This window comes from Dryobates pubescens, chromosome 19 (genome assembly GCF_014839835.1).
Source record: "Dryobates pubescens isolate bDryPub1 chromosome 19, bDryPub1.pri, whole genome shotgun sequence".
In the NCBI taxonomy this organism is placed as follows: Eukaryota; Metazoa; Chordata; class Aves; order Piciformes; family Picidae; genus Dryobates; species Dryobates pubescens.
In genome coordinates, this window is record NC_071630.1 from 3,593,939 (window position 1) to 3,613,091 (window position 19,153).

The 19,153-nt window shown below is 44.1% G+C and overlaps 2 protein-coding genes across 6 annotated transcripts in view; one reads left to right on the plus strand and one right to left on the minus strand.

The window, feature by feature from the left end:
• ANKRD27 (ankyrin repeat domain 27) overlaps window positions 1-5,481 on the minus strand; it is a 42,190-nt gene extending 36,709 nt beyond the window's left edge. For all 5 annotated transcript variants that reach the window (XM_054170256.1, XM_054170255.1, XM_054170257.1 and 2 more), the window contains exons 1-8: window positions 5,354-5,481; window positions 4,599-4,709; window positions 3,433-3,589; window positions 1,479-1,633; window positions 1,114-1,173; window positions 963-1,016; window positions 814-879; window positions 660-736 (exon numbers count right to left, since the gene is read on the minus strand). In XM_054170256.1, coding sequence (XP_054026231.1) covers window positions 660-736; window positions 814-879; window positions 963-1,016; window positions 1,114-1,173; window positions 1,479-1,633; window positions 3,433-3,589; window positions 4,599-4,709; window positions 5,354-5,455 — 782 coding nt within the window. In that variant the 5' untranslated portion in view covers window positions 5,456-5,481. The remainder of the gene's footprint in view (window positions 1-659; window positions 737-813; window positions 880-962; window positions 1,017-1,113; window positions 1,174-1,478; window positions 1,634-3,432; window positions 3,590-4,598; window positions 4,710-5,353) is intronic.
• A 10,690-nt stretch (window positions 5,482-16,171) lies between these two features.
• Window positions 16,172-17,362, plus strand: RGS9BP (regulator of G protein signaling 9 binding protein). Its single transcript, XM_009902745.2, has one exon. It carries the CDS (start codon window positions 16,214-16,216, stop codon window positions 16,925-16,927), a length of 714 nt encoding a protein of 237 aa, XP_009901047.1. The 5' UTR covers window positions 16,172-16,213; the 3' UTR covers window positions 16,928-17,362.
• The last annotated feature ends 1,791 nt before the right edge of the window (window positions 17,363-19,153 follow it).

Consider the following 19,153-nt stretch of genomic DNA (forward strand, 5'->3'; position numbering starts at 1 on the left):
GTCCAGAGAAGGGCAACAAGGCTGGGGAGAGGCCTTGAGCACAAGCCCTATGAGGAGAGGCTGAGGGAGCTGGGATTGTTTAGCCTGGAGAAGAGAAGGATCAGGGGTGACCTCATTGCCCTCTACAACTACCTGAAAGGTGGTTGTAGACAGGAAGGGGTTGGTCTCTTCTCCCAGGCAACCAGTACCAGAACAAGGGGACACAGTCTCAAGCTGTGCCAGGGGAGGTTTAGACTCAAGGTGAGGAAAAAGTTCTTCACTGAGCGAGTCATTCGTCATTGGAATGGGCTGCCCAGGGAGGCGGTGGAGTCGCCGTCCCTGGAGGTGTTCAAGGGGAGATTGGACATGGCACTTGGTGCCATGGTCTAGTTGTGAGGTCTGTTGGGACAGGTTGGACTTGATGATCCTTGGGGTCTCTTCCAACCTTAGTTATACTGTGATACTGTGAACATAAAAGCAAAGGATAATGATGGATAATGATCAGTGCAAAACCTGCCCTGAAGTAATACTTGAAGGACTACTTTGCCATCTCAAAGAGACAAACTGTAAGAAAAAATATCCCTTGCTTTTGTCTGAAGGAAGACTCTTTTTGGCTGGCCTAAGACCTGTTTAAGACAGGATCTCAATGACTCCCCAAAGAGTCAACCATCATCTCTCACCTGAACTCAGGTTTCACTCCAATGTCTTTCTGCTGCAGGTCTTGAAGGCTCCTCGTGATTTTGTTGAAAGCAGCATCCTAATCAATAGAAAGGCATATCTTTGTACTTCAGATGCATCAGGTTAACACAAATAATCTTCAGCAAACAAACTTACCTCACTTGCCTCAATAGTCCCCACATATTTAAAGACTAGATCATAAATAGCATGGTGGATATACATCTGTAGAAAAAACAGTACTTTAGGCATGAAAGGGAGAGTGCAAAATAGCTTGCTAATTATTCTACTTCATTTCAGATGCTTACTTCAACTGCTTGTTTAATCACATTCATTTGCTCTTCTTGCTTTGCAAGCATCTTCTAGAAAAGGAAAGCCACACAAACAGCAAGAGGAAGTTAGACAATTTATTGCTTAGGTAACACTCTGCACTATGTATTTAGTGGAGTAAGCACTTACCAAGTGTGAATCTCTCAAAAGATGCTGGAGACATTTGGTATAAAGTGCATTGACAGAATCCTTGGGGAGGAAAAAAGAAAGAGCAATCAAACTCAGGTAAATCTCACCTGAAGCAACAAAGCATAAACAAGCAAAGAAGAGAAGTCTTCCCTGCCTCAGAAATGTGTACTACAGTAAGATTTTTCAGTAGAAAAATTGCCTTTACCCAACAGTTGAGAAGAGGTCATTCACAATCAGGAATTCTACTTGCTCCCTTCCCACCTTCCTCCACTCCAGACTACCCTGACAGAAGAGCCCAGGAAGACAGAGATACCCAAAGCAGTAAACTCATCTAGTAACAAAGCATCAAGAAAGGAGATACTGACTATGTAGTGACGGAGGCTTTTCCTTTCGTGTTCTTTACATGTTCTATGGAAAGATCCTATGTATTTATCAAACCTCTCACAGTGCCTTCCCAAGAATCCTCTAACATCTTCAATATTTTTAAGAGAATAGGAGTTGGATGAAGCTGTAGGTTCACCTAAAGTGAAAGCCAAGAATTAAAGGATATTTAATGCATGCATGGTAAAGTACTTTTTGTCCCTACACACACAGCCAGCTCATGCGCAGTGAAATATGTCTTCAGCTTTCTATACCTTGAACTGAAGGCATTGCTTTTAGTGACAATTTAATGCCTTACATTTAGAGTAGGCTCTTATGCTTTTTTTTTTTTTTCATGTCAAATATTTATTTGGAAGAGTTAAAACTTGTTTCACATGCTTCTATACCCTGGGATAATTTACTGCCATATTCACACCATCTGAAGGCAAGACAAGCTTGAAGGCAGAGAAGCCCATTAGGGCATGGCCTGGATGTGCACACAGGAAGGCAGCATGCTCCCAGGGAGCTGTGAAAATCCCATCTTGTGTTTTTACATAACCTATTCTTTATTTAGACGCACTTTCTCTGAATGGGAGAGCAAAGTAGCTTCATGTAACCATTAATCCAAATCCACTTTCCTTCTGAATAGAACAACTGCGTCTCTCATTTAGAATTCACATGGCTTTTCCAAGGTTTTTTCCTAGACAAGGCTTTCATTTGCCAAATCAGCCAACTAATAACAGGCTTCATCTCATTTCAAATTACTTCTGAAATTACAGATTACCTCAGTTTTGAAAGACTGCGATACAACTACATTAAGTGATGACCCAAAAAAGGACTGCCACAAGAACAGTACTGAAGGTTTAGATGAATACTTACAGAATTCAAGCCTACATGTGTGCCAGCTATCTTTTCACAGAACACCTTATCATCTTTTGTTTCAAATAGTTACTCTTATGTATTCAGGAAGACCAGATGCTTTCATTTCAGAGAAAGACTGTGTTTTAAGAAGCTTCTGTTCCTTTTAATCAAGAGACACAAAATGTTCTACAAATTCACAATGAAATCCTGATACCTTCACAGCCTTAGAAGGAGCGTTTCAGCCTTATAGTATCAGTCAGGGTTGGAAGGGACCACAAGGATCTTCTAGTTCCAACCCCCCTGCCATGGGCAGGGACACCCCACACTAGATCAGGCTGGCCAGAGCCTCATCCAGCCTGGACTTAAACACCTACAGGGACAGGGCCTCAACCACCTCCCTGGACAACCCATTCCAGGACTTCACCGCTTTCATGGGGAAGAACTTCCTCCTCATGTCCAGTCTGAATCTCCCCACCTCCAGCTTCACTCCATTCCCCCTAGTCCTATCACTACCTGAGATCCTGAGCAGTCCCTCCCCAGCCTTTTTGTAGGCCCCCTTCAGATACAGGAAGGCCACAATTAGGTAACCTCGGAGCCTTCTCTTCTCCAGACTGAAGAGCACTTTCAGTACCAGGACAAAAAGAGAGAACACATTCAACTTCATGAGGCAGACCACTGCCAGAAGAGTTGCTATGTAACTATGCAATACAACCTCTATCCACTCATGAAGTGATCATGAAAAGATTTCACCTCGCCAGGGCTGGGGTTTTTTTTGGCATACTCATCATGCATAACACCAAACCCTTTTAAGCAGCCAGCACTAACCCAAGCATTGTTAAAAAATTCACATTAGGTCTATTGTTCCACAGATGATTTTCAGTGCTGAGACTGGGACACAGACCCTATAGAATTAAGTTTGCCTGGTAGCAACTTATTGTTTCTCTGCAGGAGCATACGAATGTCCCCCCCAGCAGGCCAAACAATGCCAAGAGCTTTCAACCAAGCCAACACTTCTCAAACTGAAAGAAGTGTATTAAGCACATGGAACATACTAATTTGCTCACTGTACAAACAAACAGTTAAGACTTCAGTACATACTTGAGCTTTCTGTTTTTTCCAGTGGATGAGCTATGCATAATATACTAAAGCTTTCTTCTTTTTCATTGTAAAATGTTTCCTCAAAGAGAACAGGTACTGAGAGATGAAAATTAAAACCAGTTCCTAAAACGATGACGTTTCCTTTTATGAAGATCTCCTGAAACAAAATGAAAAACAGATCAAATATAGCACTCCAACAGAAAAAAAAAAAAATCCCTCTGACTTTTACACTGCATGATTAGATTTCCAGGGAAAGGCAAAAATCTTGCAAGATAAAAAGTGCCAGACTCAAGAGACTTCATTCTTGCGCTGTGTACACACTCAGACTCCTTCAGTCTACAATGGCCAGCTACACCTTACTCATAATTATTTCCTTTACAAGTGTACTACTAGAGAAGGTTTCAGACTATCTCCAAAGTCCAAGTGATTATTTGCAGATTTTAAAGCACTTTTAGAAGGGAAATTAAAATTAGAATTGGGGATTAAGTCCAGCTTCAGAAAAACAGCACACATCTTATCTAGACTTCTCATGTTCAGCTCTATCTTCTCAAGCAACTCCAACGAGGACATTTTCAGTAGGAAGACCTGGATGACAGTGTGCAAACAGGTGAGATCTCAGGCTGCACTGCAAAATTACAAGTGAAAACCCCACAACCCTACACAGTGTTAGCATCGGTTTGACTTGCTTACCCAACTCAGTTTCTGCTCACTAAACTGAATGCAGACGGCTGCAGACAGAACTCAATACTGTCACAATTATGTCTCCAGCCCTGGTGAACTTGCACCTGCACACAGGACAGGCAGGCTATGATTTGTCTGAAAGCTAGAAACAGTTCCTAATGAAGAAATAAAGGCCCTTCAGTCACACACACAAAAAAAATTCCTAACAGCCACAGAACAGATAAACTGACAAAGCTGCTTTGCCAAAGCAGTGAGCTAAAATCAGAGGCAGCCTTACCATCTGAACAGGACAATTCTTGTGTACACATAGAAAGACAGCGCTTGCTAGAAAGCAGTGTATCCCTGAGAATTTCAGCTTAGCTGGGCAACATACTACCCTTGCAGGTGAGCTACCTCTCCTGTAATTAGCAGTCCATGCTATCAGTCAGCTGCAGTCATTTATTGGTGTGTCCCCAAGCCACATTCAGATATCGAAACAAAAATACCTTTCCATTTAAAGTCTGAAAGTTTTCCTCCAACGGCTTCAAAACGTAAGATTCAAACTGGCAGGTAGAGAGATTGCTGCTTGAAAGGCTTCCTTTGCATGGAACTAACACCTAAAAAGGTTAGATCACACTTTAGAGAAATGCCATGTATCACTAGCTAAACACCAACACATTTTGCCTTCAGAGGCAAGCAATCGAATTTGGCTTATAAACATTTGCTAGCAAATGTACAGCAGCTACAGCTATTTCTGTTTAAATAAGTAAAATAAAAGCCACTGATAGGCACCCAGTTCAGTAATTAAGGATGACAGATGTAACTGAAGCAAACACCACTGTGAGAAGGGATGACATGTTAAGTTCCCTAACAGCAGTCACCTTACAATTAGGCAGCTAATAAAAATGAAGTATATTTTAAAACTAAAGTAAAACCCACAAGAAAGAAGTGGGGGGGATGGGGGGTGGGGGTGGGGACAGAAATATCTAAGATAAACATCTTGGGTCTGGTGCACACCAAACCAACAGCTCGAGACCTTCTTAACTGAAAAGCAACACATGAACACCACAAATGTTGCACACCAGCTGAGAACACACATTTCATTGTCAAGGAACAAGCAATACACTAAAAGTCACCCTGCTTTATTTCCAAGTTTTGTAGGTTTGAACTAATCTTTACGTGTGTCACAGCAGGCATATCATTTAAATACACACAGCTGCTATTCAATAAGCAGCTTTTAAATCTACTTATTCATACTTACAATACCATGGAATTCAGCAACTTTGCTGCACAGGTCAGGACGCCGCTTCTGGATGGCCAAATAAAAGGGGTTTTTCAAGATATCTTCATCATACATAGCCATATGGACAGCAGGTATCCCAAGATTTTCTAAAATACATAAGGAGAATGGTTGATGTATCATAATATGGTATCTGTTAAAATGTGTTTTGGAATACCTCCGTGGCAGTTTCATTCCCCTTGCCTAAGAGGGAGGGGAAAAAAAGCAGTTTCAGGTCTTGCTGTAAACAGCCAATGGCATGCTGAACTAATAAGGTAACTGTAGTTACTCAGAAGTCATTCAAAAAGATTCCTTTCCATGAATATACCATTCCAATTACAGTTATGCTCTGCCTCCTTGGGTCTTCCAAGCACTGGACTCTTACAACACATGCTACGCTTGGCCAACAATTAGGGGAGAAAGGAAGATCTTACATTACCACTTGGATATACAAGCTAATTTGCCCTAATGAGGTCTAAAACAAGTCAAGAGACAACAGCTTCTTTGCAGCAGATTCTATGGCACCACAGAACACTCCTCCTCTTGCAGTATGCTCAAGTAAGCCTTAAGACTCCCCTGTGTAATACTAGGGACTGGTATGTCTCAATGAGACAAACAGATAGTGTAACAGGCACCCTTGTGTATGGTAATCCTCAACTTTCCAGGAAAGAGGAAGACTGAGGAAATACAAGCATTCATGTCATGAATAAAATGCTGCTGTGAAATGCATCATTTTTGGTCATACCTACTCCCAAGGGAAAAACAACTCAATGATGTGAGAGCAGGCTGATGCCTAACATTTGGCAAAACAGTGAGAGAAGTGACTAGAGACAGAAACCCCAAACTGTTGGCACTAGAAATGCTATCACTAGGTGTGTCATAGGAAAAAGTTTATCTCTAGAGGCACTAGACCCTCAACTGCTTCCTTCCTCAATTCTAACGTGCTATAAAGCAACCAACAAAACAAAACTGAACTAAAACATAAGGAGTTTTTCCTACTCTAGATACAAGGGTAGCAAAAACTCTACTAGATCTTTCCTGGAATAGCTTCACAATTATTTTATTCAGAAGACTTGAAATTAACAGGCTCAAAAGTGCTTAATTAACTAGTCTATTGTATGTCTTTTTTTGCCTGATCCCCCTTCTCTTATGAAATGGACAGCAGTTAATGATTTCCTCATGCAATTTCTGCCCTAAGAAAGGGTGAAAACAGCAGCAGAACTTTAGTTAGAGCCAAGCCATCCTTACACAGTAAGTACTCCTGTTTTCTGAAGTGTGGAATTATACCTAGCATACGATTTGCTCACTGAGCTTCTTACACTTGTTCTGTAGCATGTGTACTGCCATACTACCTAAAACTGTACTAGTACTAAAAACTCTCTTCAGACCGTGGAAGAGGCATGGAACCATGGGATGGCAATTTAAGAGTGGAAAAACACACACCCAACCCCCACTCGTTTTTACACAGCACTCGAGTTTCAGCTATGCTGTTAGCCAGTTCAGTGTCTGGCCTCTCCTTATCATTAGGCACAGGGAAAGCTCCCTTAGAGACCTCAAGACAAACATGATCAGCTAAAGCTGCAAGCAATTTCCACTATAAAGTTATCACCAGTTACAGGTCGGGCAACCTCAGCCTGAATCATTGAATCTCAGCAGTGGCAGGCAATTGTCTCAAACAGTTTTCCTGTGAAACTCCAGGTAAAATGGTTCATCTGCTTTCAAAACACATGATACAAGCAAGAGCTTCTGTAAAAGAATACTAATTCAGCAGTCCCACAACCGTCCTTCGGAGCACAGATCTGAAGTGTGTTGACACAAAAGGCAAGAAAACACCTTCAAAAGCCTAGCCAGCTTCAGTAATTACAAGACCTCAAACCTAGAAAAAGTATAGCTGCACACAAAATCCGCCCTACTAGTGTTTTGGTAAACAGGATGATGACCAATAATTCCAGGGCTGATGACTGCTATAAATACTTCCTGGCAGGCAGTTCAAGCTGTGGGCTTCCTCAGCCAACAGCAGGGAAAAGAGAAAAGGCAACACAAACCCAGGAGCAGGTCTGCTGCTGGAACACAGGTAATTCACCACTTATTCATAGAACACCAGGGCTAGAACAGAACTAGTTAGCCACACAAAAAAAGGCCCCACCTGCCTAGGCCACAAGATCTTAAAGGACTGCATCTTAGAGTCCAAACATGAATCAGTGACAAGCAGGGCTGTATGTACACACACATGCTGCCTGAAAGTCTGCCAAGGCAAGGCTTGTCGTGCAGCCTTACAGGTGCTTTTTGGGCACTGCACTTCCAAGATGATCACCTGACCAAAGCAGAATCTGAAGAGAAAGGCAGGAAAATCCCAGAGGCAGAATCCAAAACAACAAATGTAAGGATGTTGTTTATGCTGAAGAAACTGCATGAAAGAGGCAAGACTATTTTTTTATTCCTCTAGGTCAATTGGGCTCTCAGGGAAGGACTCCTTTCCCACATCTGTAGAAGAAATAAGACTCATCTGAAGAAAACAGACTCAGATTAGAGCTCAGGAACACCTTTTAAGGAAAAGATAAACACGTTTTAGATCACTTGGCATAGCTACCAAGTCTCTCGTGTTGCAAGTCTTTAAGCAATTGTTAGATAACATTCTCCGAGAGGTGACAACTGATGTTGTGAAGCTAGGTGGTTAGATTCCAAATCAAGATTGCTACTGCAGCTGGCCCACTGGAAGCATCTTCATCTGCCTTTTAATTTGGTAGATGAGACTGCTACAACCCTCCAAGACAGTGATGGCGAGGGTATCAGGACAGCATGTGACTGTCAGGGAGAAGAAGACATTGACACAAGGCGGCAGAGGATCAGCAGGCTGCAGACAGCTGGAGTGCACAGGTATTTCTCCTGGCTGAAGCTACACTGCCACTTCTTCAGCTTAAGAAATCTTTAAGTTCAAAGAGTTCCTCCCACTAATAGGAAGGGGAGGGAGAAAACATTCCACAAATCCTCATACAGAAAGAAACCAAAACCAGCCAATAACTGAAAAGCTTTGTCTAGAACAGAATTAAAACCAACATTTCATTTCCTGGCAAAACAGGTAGAAGAGATTTGTGGGAGGAGGGGCACGCCCATAAAAAACCTGATCTTATGAAGCTTGCTGCCTACATGATTGATGCCGTCATTGCCTACAGCTGCAAAAACACAGGCAATTAGTATTCTAAGAACCATTTCAGCTGACAGATCATCACAGGAAGATCTTGACATTATAATTTTCAGTTCCTGGTTCATGAGTTACACAAATAAGTAGGTTTTACAACACTTAGTGGTAGCTATGAGCATTTTTACTACAGAACTACTGACAGTGTCGAATCAGCAAGACCTGAAAAGAAACTGCATTCTAAACATTGATGTCTGGAATCGTAGCTACTGCAATGCAACTAAGATGCTGTACTTACACATGTGAACTAGGAATTTTAACTTTCACATTCATTTGTCACCCACCTTGAGCAGCAGCAGATTGTGAACTCTTAACTGCGCACCACACACACACACTCCTACACAGCAGGAAATCACCACCACTAGATAAACCAGTGGTGTTTTGAGAATCACCCTTCTGGATTTACTTCCCTTTTCTCCCTCCCTTACCCCTGCATCTGCTCACTGCCACATTTGTGGGTTGCTATCACATCTGATTAAAATGTGGGTGTGAAAGAGCACACTACTTGTTAACTGAAACAGTTACTGTATTGCCTTGGACCCCTTTCACCTATCCATGGCATTCTTCAGAGACAAAACCGTGGATGTATAAACCATCTACAGTTCAAGTAATTCAGGAAAAAGCAGCACTTGACACTAAACAATCTATTCAAGTCTACAGAATCAAGACACTACATTAAAGCTTCTCCAAATTTTGGTGTGTATGTTTTTGAGGTTAAGTCAATTTCTTTCCACTCCCAAAGTGAAATGCATGTGAAAATACTGACTAACGCATTGTTGTAATTCTAGGAATGCATTAGAATAGTCCATTGAGACTTTGCTGGCAGAACACAACATTCAACTTCAATCTATTTTAATTTGTGAGGGGAAGGCTGGCAGCAGAGAAGGACACAAACATCTTCCAGTTGTACCTTGGACAGCTTTAGATTTATTACCACTAATAAAGCAACTAGTATACCAAGCTTTCTGTACCAGTATACCAGAACAGTTTAATGATTAGCAGAAGATCCACTAAAAATTGTCGTAACCCACAATCACTATGAAGTTTATTAAGTTCTATTAAGCTGAGCTGTAAAGCAGTACTCAAGTACTGATGTTATGCAAAAGGTTTAAATGGAGCCACTTAAGAGTGTGGCTTCATGCCTATAAACACAGAAATAGGTCAAATTGCTGGGAAAAAAAACAGAAGCCAGCTGATCACAGAATCTAGTAAGCATTATGTTACTGTTTAAAAGAAAAACCCAAACATCATTGTTGCCTTAAAACAGCCAAATCCCCTCTCATTTAAGAGTAGACTGGTAATTCTAATGATCTAACTAACGGTACAAGGGATAGCTGTAGTGAAAAACATATTGTGGACCCTAAACACGTCACTGCTTGCTCCGAAACACTGCTAATGAAGTCTTACGACCTTTGGTGCTGAAAACAATGAAGAGGATTTAACTATGACAGGTTTTGTCACTGGTGGTGTTATCCTTTGGAGATTGTCAAGTGAGGTACCTTTTACACGTGAGGTTTCAGTTCGTTTTGAGAAGCATTTTGAGATTCAGTTAAAGCAGGAGAGGTCATTACAGCTGCAGCAACATCTCATCTACATTCAAGTTACACAACTGAAAGGCCTAACAAAACATATTGCAGAGAAAATGCCTTTCATGAATGAATTAGGGATACAGACATTTTGTATTCACCACCATTGAACAGTGTAAGATTCCTTGTTTTCGCTAAGACATTTGTTCTGGCAAAATATTAAGACAGCAAAAGAGCTACCAAACTCAGCTGCAAGTATTGGCCTAACTCAGTAACCTGAGCTGCTCAGGGGAGCAAGCTGGGATACCACACCAGGATGTTAACACGAAGTACATCGGTGTCCTCTCTGTGAGAGTCCAGCTATTAAGAAGCAGAATGCCATGTTGTCCATCATCTGCAATACCAAGAGCCATTAGCATGTCACGAAGCATCAATTCACTGATTTTTACTTGCCTAACACCACTTAAGTTCCACTCCTCCTTAGCCTCACAAAGACATCAATCTGTTTGCAGACCCTAAAACAGTAACAACCAAGGCTTAGTAAAACAGTAACTAGAACACCAGTTGTTGAAATACTCAAAATGAGAAAAACAGAACAGGCACCACCTCATTATTCAGATGTTTAGCTCAGAGTAGCAGGCAGACATTCTGATAGCGTTTGCGTGTATTTATCACGCTACTGAACGGCAGAGCTTGGCGGGGGGGCGGGGAAGCAACAGCTGGGGAACAATTGACTCCAAGATGTCTCTTTTTCACCAAGTGCCTTTTAATAAAAAGCACCCTTGTCAGCAAGAGCAGCCCAAGCTAAGCATGTCTTACAGCACTTACAGTGTGAGCCCACAGCAAGCTCACAGTGGAATGCCACTAGTCTAAATCCAAATAAAATGCCAGTTACCACTTCAGCCACCATTTTACCTGCACTACTGTTGCTCATTTACACCACTTCTGGGCAAAGGTTATAATCTGGACTTCAGCACTCACATCAATGTTCACCTCAAGATTAAAAAAAAAAAACAATAAATTAAAATCCTTTCTCTGTTTCTGAGCCCATAAGAAACCTTACTCCCTCCCCTAAGGGATGAGCACCAAGCATCCTAGGAAAAACCCTGCCCACCATGAGAGCAATCTATTCCTGTCCCTTTTAGATTCAGCCTGTATTGATTTATGTGAAACTAAAGTGTATCAGAATAACATCTCTGAATTATAGGATTATTATGTGGTGAAATAGCATCAGTCAGCTCAAGGCTTCCAAGCAACCAGGGAAAAACTAAGCTTTGTGATCCCAGAACGTCTGACAGTGATGGAAGAGGGTCTGAACAAGAGTGGTCAGCAGCACTCCACAAAGATGCTAATTTCTCTCAGCATCTCCCCTTCAGATATACATTGCTTCTGGCAAAAGGTTAGGAGCTGGAATGGGACCTCACAATGCTGGTTTTGTTTCTGCCCAACACCCCCAAGCCCTTTTTAGGCCTAGCAGCTCCGGCTCATGTAACACTGCTCCCACCCTTTTCAGGCAGAGAGCATACAGCAGCTTCCAGCAACCTGGGAGCACTGTGCAGTCTGGTTTGTATCAGTTCCTCTCACAGCTTTTCATTGTGAAACCCACCTCCTAAAAACAGTAGTAGAGGGTTCAGCCTCTCTATTTTAGGACCATAACTTAATGGGGATATGTTCTTACTTGTCTCGCATGCAAGGGCCAAGAACATACTGGCTTGGCTATCCATAGTCACCTATTTCTTCCCTCCAAGGAAAGCACAACTTAAGATGAGTGGCTCATCCTTAACAGGCAAGCTTTCCACTTTTATGCAGCCACTCGTTTTTTTTTGAAGTAATCTTACTTATCATTAGTCAAGATGAGGAACAAGCAGCAGTCTCTTCACAACAGAATAGAGACTAGATTTCCAGTTCTCATTTCTTGCACGTTTAGAAGCCCACCAGAGTAGCTGCAAAGAATTTTCATTCTTTGGCTATCCATTATTAAAACTGCATTAAAATTTCACAGCGGGAACCCTGAGCTGTTCACAAGTAAGTCCTCAAAGTGCAGAGAGCACTGGTCAATGGAACACACAACAGTGACAAGGAACATTTAGAGGAGAAATATGAACAGAACATGCAAAGTTCCCCAAACAGCTTTTCAACTAAAGATGCTTCCTGCAAGTATTAGTGGGCTGTAAGTTAAGGCCAGTTTCTCAGGCTTCCAGAGGTGTCAGCACAGGTACTTCTTTGGAGTTGAAATACAAGGATAAACAGCATTTTACTTACACCAACTATGGTAATCCTTTAAGTTACGGAGGCAAGACAGTGGTGTAATCCCAAAGCCTGTGTACTGAGACTGCAGTGAGCCTCCACACTGTACTGCCAAGATGTGGCTCACAACATGAAACCATTGACTACAGAGCTACAAACCACCACTACTCACGCCAGGTTGATATCAATGCCGAGACAAGGCAAGCCTTAAGAAACCAAGTTCACAGGGTCAGATCCAGCAGAGGCCACCCAGAGAAATACAAAGGAATTGAAGCCAGCAACTCTATACCCATTTAACTTAGTTCAGACTGTCCTTGGACCAGACAGGTGGACAGGAATTTAATCCATACTCTGTGCATCTCAATAGGAAAATCAAGTCCTTGCAGGCCAGAACTAAGGCTTACCTCATCACTGCAAGAATCTTAAGCATCAGACCCTTATTAGAATGGTCCACTAGTGACTAGTAACTTGATGGGGTGCTTGGTGCCATGGTTTAGTTGATTAGGTGGGTTGGACACAATGATCTTGAAGGTCTCTTCCAACCTGGTTTATTCTATGTATTCTAAAAACACTGTAGAATTCAACTAGTTCCCTCCTTCAGGAAGCAGAGCAAGTGTAAGGAAGGCTGAAACAATTCAGCAGGTGAGTTCTTCTAACAAGACATAACAGCCTCACATTCTTCCATGATATAGATGCTTGCTATAGATTCTTGCTATGGATAAAACCTTCAAGCCACCTCACCAGCAAAATACTTAGCAGAAAGCAAATCACAGAATATCTACTAAAGGAAGCTGCATACTGTTATCAGGTATGAGAGGAAGGGTTGATGTCATGTTTCATTTTCACTGCATCCCATCCTTATTTCCCTTCATCTTGCAGCGGCCAAAGTGGCCTACAGACCAAATTCAGTATATGAGCTTACTCCAAAAGCAAGCCCATCAGGTAAGGCTTACCAACCACTTATACAAAAACAGAGTAGTGTCTACCTAAAACTCTACTTAAAAAGACATCTGTTAAAATAAGGATATAGCATTTAACAAGTAGTGATGTTCCAAGATGCATCACAACACTCTTTAAACATTTTTAAGGGTACTGGAATAGGAATAATATGAGCACCAACACCTACTGCAAGAAAGCCTTTTCATAGGAGCAGGAGATACACTTCTCCTGACCTTTACTATGCTGCTCCTAATTAATTTCTGAGGATTGTTATGCTCCATCCTAACAGCTTTCTCAGGACAGTATTTCAGCTAATGAGCATCTTGTTTGAAAGCAGATCAAGATTTGGACTTTCAGAACATCATGTCTGGGTGACAAGCTACAATTGCATTTTAGGAGTCTCCACAATCTACCTAAATTGTGCAACATGCAACTAAACTTAATTTAGAACTAATCTAACTAATAGCCTCTTTCTTCCCACATGACACACCTAAAGATGTATTTAGGCATTATCTGACACAGATTAGCTCCTGCTACCTTCAGATTTGAATAGTCACACCTTCCTCAAACAACCCCTTCACCTCCCCCTGCCCAGCTACTTTCAGTTTCAAGATGCTGATGTGCCACCACTTTAGCAGTATGTGGCAGCCTTTAGACACAGCTACTACGTACACACAAATATGGTTAATGTACTCACCAATCAGCTTAAGGCTTAAGTCAGACAGGACTCCAGATTCAAACCCAGCGCTAATCCATTTTCCACCTGACAATGATTAAGCAATTATAAGACTTCACTTATAGTCATGTCAAAATCATCCTGTGTTTTTTTTATTCCTACAGGGAACCAAGCAGTACTGCTTTGTATCTCCCAGGCTACCAACACACAAACTGGTAGAGAGCCACTCTAGTAACCTGGCAGTCTACAGAAGTTAAAAAGGTAATTTCTTCCACAGATGGTGAACTTCAGGAGAAGCTATATAGGGCTTCAACTAAGAGCCAAAGTTAAGGCAGAATTACAAAATCCAGTCTGAGATCTAGAACAAAGAACATAGTCTAGACTCTTCAGTCTGTGCCCAGCACCAGAAAGCCCATTTGCCTGCACTCTGCTTCTCACAAATTATCTTGCTGACAGCGCACACAGTACCAGAGGGGTAGCATGCTCCCTCTGCTCATAAGAGTATCTCTTCCTATCTTTTTCAAGTTACTGTAGCATCAGAAACTCACTCAGTTACCCGTAAGCAGTAAGGCATATACAGTGGCATATATTAAGACAAGCAAGTTCTCCCAAAGCTTGCTTTGGTAAGGATGCATCATGTGCTGTAAACAAGCTACGCTCGTTTAGTTTGCTATGTCACACTCAACATTATCAACTCTGTTCTGGAAGGCTCAGATAAGCACATAACCACAGCCTTGCATCCAGGACTACACATTCACAAGGCAGTTTGTGAAGCATCAGTTCTGCTAGTGACGAACTGGTGTTTCCTGCACTTTCTGATGTAATTGCTTCACTTGTGCGATCCACCATGTCAGCGCTTCGCTCCAGCACTTCGCACTGGCCTCCGTAAACACCCGCTGCAGAAGGTGCAGATGACAGGACTCCCTGCCAGGACTGCCCGGAGCGTCTGAGACACTCGGGGCACCTGCTGCACCCCAAAGTCTAGTAGGAACCCGCCAGCACTAACCTCAAGTAAGCAGGCTACGTAGGCTGGGGCTAAACGAAGTTCAACAACGCATCAGGCGTCGCTGCCGCGGCGAAGACGCAAGGCAGGTGCCAGCGGGCAAGTGCCGTCTGTCTGTCCGTGCGGATGGAGGGGGGCCGCCAAGCCGAAAGCGGCTACGCCGGGCGCCCGAGCGACAACTGAGCGAGCTCGGCCGGACGCCGCCACCGGCCCCCCGCCGCCCCGCGCGGGGTCGGCGGCCCGACAGCAGCAGCGCAGCAGGAGCAGGCCGCGGCCGAGCCACAGCCTCGCCTGCTGCGCGGTCAGGCCGCGGCCCAGCGCCCTGCCCCACACCCGCTCCCATCATGGAGGAGTGGGAGGGCACTGCCGGGCCTGCCCCGACGATAACTGCCCCGCGGGTCGGATCGGGCGCTCCCGCCACCGCGCTGGCCGTTCGGCACGACGGGAAGCCGCCCTGCCATGGGGCAGCGGGCGGGGGGCGCCCAGAGCGGCAGCACTGCTTACACCAACAGCGTTACCGCCTCTCCTCCCCGGCCGCAGAGAGCCGCTGGCAGCCCACCCCCCACTACCGCTCCGCGCTTCAGCCAAGCCCTACCAAGATCCAGGGCGGGCCCGGCGCGGCGGCGGCGCGCACACGAAGCCAATGACCGGGAAGCGAGCTGGGAGCCAGACAGCCGCCGCGGGATCACAACTTGCGGAGGCGGAGCCTGCCAGCGCTTATAGGGGCCGGGCCGGGCCGCGCCCGGGAGGCTGCGGGCGCTCCCCGCCATGTGACTCGGTAGCGCGCAGCTGAGACGCGTTCAACGGCGGCGGGGCCAGCGGCAGCGCAGCGGGAGCTGGGGACAGCCGGCTTCACGGCTTTCGCTCTCCAGAGCTTTATCCTTTGCGGCTTTTTCTCCTCGGTCATCGGCACTTCTAAGAAAGCGGCGCTGATCGCCGGGAGTTCCAGCTGCTGTGCTGCGGAAAGAGCCGCCCGGTTCTCTTGTACGGTGGCAGTAGCAGGCGGGAAGCAATGTCTCTCGGGGGATGCTTGCAGCCCGCCCGGGCTCCCAGAGGTGTGGACGCCGCCTGAGCAAGCCGGCGGAGGCGCGGGGCGGGTGAGAGGGTGCTGAATGCTTGCGCGACCCGAAACCACCATGTGTGCTGCTAGCGTCTGGCTTGGGCAGCTCCGCGGTCCCGGTACCGGATAATCGCGGCGGAGTAGCAGCAGGGCAGAGCTGTGGGGACGCAGCCCCACGCCGCCTTTGGGGTCATGGTGAAGGAGGAGTGCAAAGCGCTGCTGGATGCGCTCAACAAGGTGACCGCCTGCTACCGGCACATGGTGCTGACCATCGGCGGCACCTCGGACTCCCAGAACCTGCGAGAGGAGCTCAAGAAAACCCGACAGAAGGCCCAGGAGCTGGCGGTGGCCAACAGGAACAAGCTCACCGCGGTCCTGAAGGACAAAACCGTGAGTAAGGAAGATAAAGCCGAATTCGAGAGGCTATGGGTGATTTTCTCCACGTGCCTAGAAATCCTGGAGATCGATATGAGGAGAGCTCTAGAGCTAGGTCACGAGTTCCCGCTAAACGTCCCCAAAAAGCACCTGATTCAGACAGGCATGAGCGGGGGAACCTCTGGCGTGGCGGCCAGGGCGATGAGCGTCCAGAACATGAAATACGAAGCTGAGCACAATATAGACGTGGTGGATTTGAAAGACCTCGAGAATGAAATCAACCAGGTAGGAGAGATGATGTACGAGATGGAAATGAAGGTCAATGTCCCCCAGTGGACTGTAGAGGCTAAGCAAGACCCAGGAGCTGAACTAAAATCCACCATCAGTGTGGGCGCTTCTTCTATTGGCATGATCTCTGTGGAGGAAAACAAATCTTTCTGCGATATCAGCAAGGTTCTAGCTGGGATTATTTTCTCCGCTGTGCTCATTATCGCTATTGTCCTGGCAGTCTGCGTGGTAAAACTCTCATAGGTCGGTGCAGGCTCTGACAAGAGCGAAGCCTCTCCTGTCTCTTTGGAGTATTTCACGTCTCACCTTTAATTTCAAAATGGGTTACTTGGATGAGCCGAGAATTTAAACCTAACACTTGAAACAAACAAACAAAAACTTTGCCTCTCAGTATCCTAAATTGCATGGTTTTTCTTTTGAAGAAGAGATGTGAATCAGCCTGCAGAACAGGATGTCTTCATCTGCTGGACTCGTACGGGTTAACAGTGAACTACCAGGGTATTATCACTACTGGCTATCACAGGGATTTGACTGCTATTAATGGGTCACTATTCTCAGAAGCCTGTGGGGTTTATTCTCGATTAGGCTCTGATTGCTGCTGCTTACTGTTTACAGTATTTGAGGTAACAGATTTGGAGGCTAACACGGGTGTTCTGTCCAGAGAAGTGAGTGGAAGCAGGGGGGGGGGAAGGAAGGTGTTTATCACATACACAAAATAGTTCAGTGGAGGAAACAGGTAAGGATGAAAGCCTTTTATTAAACAATATAAACAACCGCTATTTTAGCTGTTAGTGGTTGGGGAGGGGGATGATGTGGAGGAGGATGGGGAAAAGGGAACAAGCAATGTTTGATACCAAATAGTATTTTTTTGATTTAGACCGGCATGTACAGAACCCAGTTGCAAGGGCTGGCATGAAAAAAGGGGGAGTTGCATACTGAGAAAAATACTAGCAAGCCGGGAGGTTCTCAGCCACATTTACCATGATTTTGTCTTGCCCTGTGGAAAGGCTGATTCTCACCACTGCCTCTTTTTTTTCTCTTGCTGTGGAAGCAAGTAGTTTGCACTTCGTGTTTAAGTTTGAATATAGGAGCAGTGAATATCCCCACAGCAGAAGCAAGAGTTTTTGAAAATAGATTCTGGCAAACAAAAACTAATTAAAGCAAACCTTTCTAATAAAGAGATCTCCTCTCATGTTGACAGGCAAGGACTGATGCCTGTATATGTACAGTCACACTTCTGCAGGCTTCTGACTTGGAAGAAAGCCAGGCAAAGCTTGAAGTGTCTCATTATTAATTTGGGAAATGGGAAGCTTGTAGGATGGGTCCAATTTGATATCCTGCAACTTTGGAAGGTAAATGAAAGAGCAGCATGAAACATTACAGTGCTTCCCTACAAAATTGTCAGGGTTTAAATATACAGCTCGGGGGCGCTGACACTAACTTTGCAGAGAATCTCTGTAATGTTTTGTAAAAGGACCTGTGTATTATGGTATTTGTTATGTTACTTAGGGAGGAAATGTCTTTTTTGATTGTCCCTTCAAGAGTGCTTGGTGCATAATTTATAGTGCCATAGGTACATGGGGCACTCCACAGGCAAATAGAAAGACCCTGTAATTGCAGGTTTTACAAGTTACTGTTCTTCTGCGTTGGTTATTACAGACATGTTAGCAAAAGTATCAATTGCAGATGTTTTGTGAAGTTATTAGATAGTCTTCATGCCTGTTAAATAAAATTACATTGACAACATTCAAAGTGCTAATATTTTTGATTTGAGAACTAAGCATACTTTGAAAAACTGCAGCAAACAGTTACAAGTTTCAAAGAAGTTGGTTTGGGGAGGAAAAGGGTGTGACAAGTTTGAATCTAGTAATTTTTTAGGTGAGGAGAAACAGGAAGTGGAGGCCTGAATTAAAGGCCGAGTTCTGCAGGCTGATCTAGTCTCACTCCCTTCTTGTGGAAGTTCCGTCTGAGATGATTCCGTGTTCCTTTCTACTCTAAGTTCCATAGGATTCCATAGGTTCACAGAGATCCCCAACAGCATTCTAACAAAGCCTGTATTTATTGGTGCTGCTGATCTAGTCTGTCTAGACAAGGTGTAATTGCTCTGTGCTGCTTTAAATCAGATCTCCTTCACAATCATACTGAGTAAACATATTCATGGAAAACAACAAAAGCTGTGGGCATGTACACATGTGGATTGCTACTACTAGTCACTGAAGATTTGAGAGTATTTTCACTCTGTGCCATCTTACTCAGTTCACAGGAAGGTAAATAGGAAGTTGGATTCTGCTCTGTGCCTCTTGAAACTCCACATTCCATCTGAAATCAGATTGTTTAAACACATTAACATTAAACACAAAAACATTAATGCAAGACTGGTTTCCGGTGGGTAAGTGAAAGGTAATACCTTGCCATCCTATTATCCTGAAGTGAGTGTACTGTTTATCCATGGTTAGATGTGTAGAATTT